The sequence below is a fragment of the Theobroma cacao genome, chromosome 2 (genome assembly GCF_000208745.1).
Source record: "Theobroma cacao cultivar B97-61/B2 chromosome 2, Criollo_cocoa_genome_V2, whole genome shotgun sequence".
Classification (NCBI taxonomy): Eukaryota; Viridiplantae; Streptophyta; class Magnoliopsida; order Malvales; family Malvaceae; genus Theobroma; species Theobroma cacao.
The window spans coordinates 23,052,595-23,061,628 of record NC_030851.1 but is presented as its reverse complement, the minus strand read 5'-3'; the positions used below and the strand labels follow the sequence as shown (position 1 = coordinate 23,061,628).

The window sequence follows — 9,034 nt, the reverse complement described above, 5'->3', positions numbered from 1 at the left end:
GACTTAATCTCTTGTCTTCTTTATTTCTTAAGATTTGACTTCAGTCATCATATTATTCATCTTAACACTCCACATGTTAATTTATTTTTATGTAGCCATCTCAAAAATTCTCTAACTTTTCTTTCTCTTACATGCCAATATATATAAGGCAATAAAAAAAAAAAAATTTGCAATTTCACTCATCATCTTTATCTTAATACCTCCCAATGCACTTAAGACTCCAAACAACAAAGCTTAGCATGAAAACCAATGACCATTCTTCAACTCGTGAGTTTCATCTTCATGCCACTCTCAATTTGCTCTTGCTTTCTAGCCATTAGGGGTTCTTAACGTGACAACGTTTAATAGTCAGAACTGTGGCGTTGCAACGGTTTGAATTCACTTTATCTTAGCAACTCTTCCACCTTTAAAGCTACTACCTCAATTATTCACAATCGTGTGGCTTCCCTTCGAGTCTATACCACAATTAGCAAGACTAACTTTCTATCACAAGTGTGAAATCAAAACATTGATTTAACGTATTTTTTTTTTTCCCCCTAGCATTCATATATCTTTACCATAACATTTAATACGAGTTTGCTTAAGCAAAGATCTCCAAATTTATTCATAGCTACATGTATCTCAAATTGCTCATCACTTATCATCAGTCAATAAATCCCACTCGAAAATACCCTTTCCATATTGTATAGTGATTTCACCATATAGCATCACTGCACGATGTTCCTCCATTCTACTATCATGGATACTCCATAGAAATTAATTAAAAGATTTACGTACCCTAACTAATGCTAATTCCATTTAATCATATCTTAAATACTTCAAACTTGTAAATTACAACTCCAAATGTATGTCCATATATTGATAATCTTTATATATTTCATGATCATGAAAACTACAACTTACAAACTAGCTTTCTATCATACGTACTTTATTAGAGCACTAATTTCAACTTATTTAATCTACCCTTGGTGGTATGTCAAAATCATCCCTGTCTCGGTTGCAATCCAGAGGAATCTCTCCTCTGTATATCCGTATGAGCTGGTGGAGATGGAGCAGCTACCGTAGCCCGTCCTAACTGTGGACAATCTCTCCTAATGTGACCCAGTTGATCACAATGAAAACATCGTGCAGGCCCTCTGCACGGCCCAACATGATAATTCCCACAATTTCTGCATCTACGTGAACTTCCTGAAACAGAGGAGTTTTTGCCCCTGTTTGGTGGCTGACTAGAAGATACACTTAGATTTCTCCTTTTTGCTAACTCAGCTCGCAGACTCTTATTTTCATTCGCAAGCTTCTCGGCTCTTAAAGCCATTCGCACCACCTCTTTAGCCACGGTTGCGTCCGACTCACCCATAAAAGAAACACAACTATGTTGCCTAGCCTCTTTAAGCTTCTTAGAATCAGAAACATCCAGCACTGGTGGTGGGACAGGAGGTGGGGATGGTGGTACTGAAGGAGCAGCCAGAGGAACTGTAGGAAGAGCTTGACCAGCCTGAGCCTGGCCAGCAATAGCAGTAAAGAAGGCTGCTAATGCCTGAACTGCCTCAAGAGGCATAGCAGGAATACTAGTAAGTGGTAGAGGAGGTGGAGGATGTGGAGGAGTCTTGGTTTGTTCAGCAGTAGGTGCTGCCCGAATGGTGGATGCAGTCAATTCCTCCTCTATTGCACCTAACTGACGACGTTGGAAACGACCTCTTCCCCTTCCAGCTGATCTAGTGAAAGGTGGTTGTTCGCGTCGAGGAGACATAATAATCTATAATAGGGAACAAAGTGAGTTTAGGCAACCTCAGGCTCTATATGCTTATGCATGTATTTTATTCAACCTAACCTAACTTAACTCGGGGCCACACTGACACTGTAAATTTTTAAAACAGCTTTAAAATAACTTTAAACCCAAAACTCTAATCTTTCAAACCAACAGCTCTGATACCAACTTAATTGTCACGACCCGGAACTCCCATCGAGCCCGTGACAACCGCCGCGACGTCTCGATTTACATTCATTACCCAGAATGTCAACCGAGACCCCGCAAGGCTTTAATATCAGCTTCTCATTTCCCCTGTGGGTAGCTGTTTCCAAATACCACATTTTAAAAGATTTTAAACTGTTTCCAACTTAAACAAATGAAATAATAATTTCCGTCTCACAGGGGTATTTTTGTCATTTATCCCAAAAATCTCAAAAATCATCTAAAAATATAGTATGTAAGTGGAAAACACATATTTCTTAATCAAAAATAATTTTGGATGTCTAAAACATTCGTTTAAAATGGAATTATGACTGTTATAATAAAATAAAAATATTCAATAAAATATTCAATTTTCACATAAAACGATATTTTAAGAACACTGCATAAATAATTTTTATAGCGTAAAAGCAAAATAAATTCTTACATACCGTAATACAGATAACCAAAGTATAGAATTTAATTTACAGTGACACGTGGGCCCACGAATGACCAAAAGTATCAAAAGAAATGAACCTACAGTCTTTGGATGTGGCAAGTTCAACTGTAATCCTCGCCGATATCAGTTATCTACAATCTATTCTGAGCCTGAAATGGGTGGAAATGAGGGTGGTGAGATTATAAAATCCCAGTGAGTAAACAAACATCACTCAAAATATCTAAAGTCGAGTAAAAGGAGACTATTAAAACATTTCATCAAACTGTAATTTATCATCTTTCAACTTATTTCAACCAAATGAAATCAATTTATTTAAAGCAAGTAATCAGTATGGCTTATGAATTTCTTAAAAAGCTTGGCTCATGCCAAAAATTATTATCATACTCAGTTATTTGGGATACCTTGGCCGAGGGCTATCCCAACTGAGTCCGCCAAGGCTATTAGAAAGTCATGTTTTTATTTTGAAAACATAGCCATTCCTTGACGTTGGCCGAGTTCCCCTTCACGAGGTGGTTTGGCGTGAAGTGAACTCTAAAAGTTATACCTCAGGAGTTACCCTACTCGCCTCTCCAACCGAGGTAAAAATATAACAGGATTCCGTGCCCCTCTAATAGGCTAGTCCACAGAATCCAGCCCACTGCAGCAGGTCAAACCCACCATACAATAAAATTTTGACAGCATGACAGGGCTAATATATTACTACCCAGCCTGCAAGGGTAAAATAAAGCAATTCATATAATTCATAAAAAACACAGCCCAGCCAGTCATGCCAATACAATAACATAAGCCATTAATTCAATTTTAAATTTACAACATATCAGTGGTCTCCAATTACTCTATTTTCAAAATCGTTATTTCGTTTCAAGACAATTTATAAAATATTTTCATTTAAACTCATTTTGTTTACAAAACATAAAAATTTACCATTTGAACTCATTTTCATAAAATTCACCAAAACCGAATAAAAACATACTTTAGATAATTAAAATGATGGTAAGGTTACTCACCGTGTCTAGAGTGGGGATTTTCGAAATACTCAGACTATTGGTCCTCGGGTGCAATTCCCTTGCCTTTATCAGAGGACTCACCACCTTGACACAGTACAAAATCGAGAAATTCACCACATTGGTACTAAATTGAAATTAAACTAATTTAGACTACTAATGCTTGATATGGAATGCAAAAATGTCTAAATTTTTGCCTAAATGCGGTGTTAGCCTATTTCGGTCTTTTACCCGATAAATTGATATACGCGTCCGTTTAAACTCCAAATTAATTTTTTTCAGTTTCTATACCTCAATTGCACCCAAATTGACTTAATGTCCCTCAGTGTGGTGCAAATTATCAGTCCCGATAACAAATTACGAAAATACCCCTAGTGGGTAAAAATTTGTATTTTTGCTCCGAAAATTTCCATTATTTTTCTAGGCTCATAATTCATCATTATTCATCATAATTCCTCAAATAACCATCAAGATCAGCAGCCAATATTCCCCTAGAAAATTCAGCATAATGGGTTTCAATGGGAGAAAATTATATTTCTAGCTTATTTTTGCTATATTTCAATATAACTTAACTAAAATCACTTAATTCAATTAAAATCAACCAAAAATCAAGCTCAAAACTCATCCATGGAGGTTTGGCCAGCATGGGTGTCCATACCCACTTTCTAATTTTGCATGGAAATGAGAAAAAAATGCATGGGTAGTGAAAATCACAAGGAAAATCAATGAAATTTACCTTTTTAATGCTTGATTTCTTGATTTCTCTTGATTTTCTCCAAATTTTTCAGGTAGGATTCTTGTTTTTTTTTTTCCCCTTTTCTCCCCTGGTTTGGACAGCTGAAGAAGATGAGAATTCCGGAATTTTTACCTTTTTAAAGGCTAAAATAATATAATATTATTTTATTCATTTTTTTAATGTTTTATTAATTCCTTAAATTCTAGCCATCCATTTGTTTCCAAATTTTCACCATACACTTGTCCCACATATCCATAGCTTAGGTAAAATTCTCAGACTTATCCAAAGTCTTGGTGGAGTAATTTTTGAAATTTACACTTTTACCCCCGTAAAAGTCAAAAATTACATTTTTGCCCCAAAAATTGAAAAATTGCCCATAGACATATTTTTCATCCCTTATACTCATACCATTCTCCAATTTGTCAAATTTGATCTAAATTCTCTCAAAATCTCAAATTTTGTCCGCGGGTGGCAAAATTACGATTTTGCCCCTACACTCTAGAAATCACTGGAATTAAACTTTTTCACTGCCAAACCCTCAAATTATACTCCAATACTCAAATCATACTCCAATAAGTCAAATGGGGCTAAAAAAATTCTTTTCTAAAAATTCCCATTGTGTCCTTGGGTGGCAAATGACCATTTTGCCCCTGGACAGTAAAAATTCTAGTTTGACTTCAAATTGATCCTCGAACTCCAAATCACCATATTAAACCATTCTGGGACTTTAATATTCTTAATTTCATTTTAAATTCTCTATTTGATCTAGTTCGAGACTTAAATTAACTTAATTGTACCATTTGGTACATTGTCGTCTTTTAACGATTTTTCTTTCAAGGCTTTCCAAGTATACAAGCATATTGTAAATCATATGAATGACATGGAAAGTATTTTATAAGGTCGGGCTTGACATGGACAGTGATTTATGGTTGTAATGTACGTGAAATTTGACACATTGTACTTTGAGAATTTTCATGAATTTTATGTTGATTTTATTAATTTAGCAGGATGGCTTTTTGTTGAGTGAGGAAAAATGTTTCTCTTGTTGCTTCGTTTTTGCTGCAGCGAAATTCATGCTCGCTGCAGTTAGAAACTCTCGGGTTTGAAGGGGTTTTAAATAGGAATGAACTAAATTGCATTGTTTTGAAACAAGTGCATCATGATTTTAAATTCTCCCTAATTGTTGCTTGTTCCCTTCCTTGTTCACTCACTGGGTTTATAGTCATCATTTTCAAATTCATGTTTTCAGATCACGAGGCAGCCGATAATTAGGACGAGGTGTCCTTGTAGACATGTGTCCATCTTTTGGTAGGTGTCTCGACATTCGGTAGCTGTATATTCATCCGAGTCCCTCCGCTGGAAGTCGAGTATTATTTTGTTATGTATAGATGAACTTAATGTAAATTTTAAATGAGTAATGCCAGTACGAGTTGGCAATATATATCACTATTTTGATTTAAAGTTATGAAATATGACTTAGTGATAATAGATGGAATTATAAGTAAGATAAATAATAGGCTTGCTTGGGTTTAGTGGATTACGTCCATTGGACCCATGTGCCGGTCATGGCCCGAAATTTGGGTCGTGACAGATATGAAGAAACAAATTTGGTGTTGAATTGGGAAAAATGCCACTTTATGGTATAAGAAGGCATTGTTATTGGGCACAGAATTTCTAGTAGAGGTATTGAGGTAGAAAAGGCAAAAATTGAGACAATCGAAGAACTTTCACCACTAACAAATGTTAAAGGTATTAGAAGTTTTTTTGGCCATATTGGGTTTTATAGGAGATTCATTAAAGATTTTTTAAAGATTTCAATATCACTTTGCAATCTTTTGGAAAAAGATATTCCATTTAAATTTGATGGTGCTTGCCTTGCGGTATTTGATGAATTGAAAAAAAGATTGATTTCTACACCGATCATCATAATGTGAGATTAGACTTTTTCTTTTGAGCTAATGTGTGATCCCTGTTTTGCTAGATGATCCCAATGATATTGATGGAATTGGTGATGATGATGGGGAGAAGGACATTTAGATTTTCTCTATCACTGCTCAACTGTTAGGAGATTTTTTCTTTACCTTTTCTTTATTTTTATTAAACATTAAGGACAATATTTCATTTTAAGCTTTGGGTGTTTTTAGATTTTGTTTCGTTAGTGTCTTTATTTTTATGATTTGCTTGTTTTTTTATTGCTTGCTTTTAGTAATTTTGTTAATTTTCACTTCTATGTAAAAAAATTTAAAATTAAAAACAAAAAATTTGCTTGAGATATTTTAAAACCTTATCAATGATTTTCCATATCATAGGATAATAGTTTGATTATTTTATCATTTTAGCTTTTGGGAAGAGTATTTGTATGATTTGAGTTTGTGTTGGCTTCATTGTAAGATGAAACTTCCAATAATTTGCACACTATTTTCTTTTACCTAAAATTGTCATGTGATTTAAAAAGTATGATGAAATCAAGGATTCTAAAATTTGTTCAATTCTCTCTTGAGGTAAAATTTTAGATGACACTTACAATAGTGTCTTAACGTGTGGGTCCGAGAACTCAATCGCTAGATATGGAAGAATAGGGAGTAGCCACCAATCTTTTTTACCTAGGTGTGATTGCCCACCTATTAAATTTGTTCTATTCAATGGAATCCTAAATTGATTTTAAGTTCATTTAAAGAATAATAAATTGGTCTGTGAATTTTAGAGTTAGGTTCAGGAGTATGATTACGCACGGGGAAAGATTAGTACCCCCGCATCACCCATTCCATGTACGGTACCATTTAATCATATGTTATCCTACTATAGCCTAAACCATTCATTTTATTCTTATGTTTCCCTAATCTTTGTTTATTTATTTAATTCTTTATTATATTAGCAAATTAAATCTTTTTATTTGGTTTTACTAGTGCACATGATGCAGTTATGAAATGATGTCCTGATTTATCAATTTTAAATAATGAGTTGCGAAAATCTTGTATTTGAAAATCATTCATAGACCATCTCAATGCTTTCATGAAGTCTTGAAGTTTTCCTCACTTAAGGATATCCCTAGAAAAACTCATCTTTACAAGTCTTTTAAGAAAATCCCATCATTAGAGTTCCCATCCCATTAACAAAATATGTGTTATATGCTATGCCAAAATAAAATTATGAATGATGTCTAAATGAGAGCGTTTATATATAATTTAGTTGATTTGTAATTTATATAATAATATATTTAATAGTTTAGCGTAATTTACTACCTTATTTATTTTTATTGTACATATCTTTTTAGAAACATTCTATTTAAATCGATAACTTTTAATTAATATTATCGGTTAGTTTATTTTTATTGTATTGAACTATCTTTTTGAATAAACAACTAATCTTTTATTTACAATAATTGTTTAAAGAAATTACATAACTATATAGATTTCAATTTAGTTAGAACATTATATGAATTTATTTCTTAATGGATTTTAGGGTAATTGTTTGAATTAATCAGAATATTGGAATACAAAATTAGGATTTATCCCGATACTTTAGAGAAAACCCTAATTGAATTTTGTTCCTAGGAAAATAAGCTCGAAAATAGCAACTCTTTGCCTTTTCGGATGAAATTCCATCATCGTAATTAATCCAAAACAACCACATTATTTTTTTTATATTTATAACTTTATATTGCATCATATTTTTTATATTTATATATTCCTATATAAATTTGTGTAATTAAATATTTCATTTCTCTTACCTATCTAACCTATTTTCAGTTATGATTAATATTTTTTTTTATTTTTCCTTATACTTTCTTTCATTTATAAAGGTCTATTCCTTTTAAAACTAGGTATTTTTCCATTTTTCTATTATCTCTTGTTTTGCTAAACATTTATTTTTTTCTATATTTTTACCTTCACTAAATCTATCACCATAAATATATTTTATTTAGACATTTACTTTCTATTTATATATATATATATATATTGTACTTACCAAAACCTCATTATTTATCTAAATTTATATTATTTTATAGCTAAATAATTTTTATCTTTCCCTTACTTGAATATGTTTGTTGACTTCTAAATATTTATTTAACTTTCTTCATGTTATTTTTTAACCTAAAGTTATCATTATTACTATTTAGCTATCCACTTTCTTCTTATACATATTTCATTTAATTAAACCTATTCTTTTATAGTTAAATATTTATCTATTTTTTACATACAGTTTTCTATTTTTTACTTTTATTTTTCTACTCTAAAACTTTATGTAAATTTTCATAATATTTTTATCCTATTTGAACTAACTAAATATTTTAAAGAACAAACTTTTAGCTAAATAAAATGGGCAAGCCCCAATTAACCAATCCAAATCCACAATCATTGGGGTAAGACTTTACCTCACTTGGGCCAGGAACAACCCGAAGTAATCGGCCCGTGAAAGAGAAGATAAGCCTGCTACACCAACCCTTCAAGTCCAGCAAAACACACCGTTTGGTGTGTTAAAAGCCTTCCAAACGGTGCCATTCAAGAACCCCTCTTTTGCTCTACAATAGTTGCCAAAAACGAGGCCGTTTTTAAGTCCTAAACCTAGGTATAAAAGCTTATTTTTTCCTTGTCCTTTCATTTCCCTTTCTTGCTTTTTCTCTTTACCGCTAGTTCTCCCCCCTCTCTCTAAAAAACTCTTCTTTTTCCCTCATATGAAACCTTAACCTCTCTTCTCTACTTATCTCCCTCTCCACCGAAACCTCAATCCTTAAACCGTAGTGACTGGTTTTCCTTAAAAATGGTTTCCTTAAAAGCCATAAAAGCCATTTACTCACCTATGGTTGCCTTTCATTCGTTTTGTAGGTTTTGGTATCTTTTTATGATTTTTTGGGTTATGGTATTATGTTGGTTGGCAGAATAGGA

The 9,034-nt window shown here is 32.9% G+C and overlaps 1 protein-coding gene across 1 annotated transcript; it reads right to left on the bottom strand.

The window, feature by feature from the left end:
* Positions 545-2,519, bottom strand: LOC108660600. Its single transcript, XM_018114812.1, has 2 exons — positions 2,490-2,519; positions 545-1,756 (listed from the first exon to the last, which is right to left on the bottom strand). The coding sequence occupies exon 2, from the start codon at positions 1,748-1,750 to the stop codon at positions 983-985; it is 768 nt and encodes a 255-aa protein (XP_017970301.1). The 5' UTR covers positions 1,751-1,756; positions 2,490-2,519; the 3' UTR covers positions 545-982.

Bases quoted from the DNA above. Each gene is read 5' to 3' on its own strand.
- LOC108660600 (XM_018114812.1), bottom strand. From the start codon at position 1,750: ATGTCTCCTCGACGCGAACAACCACCTTTCACTAGATCAGCTGGAAGG.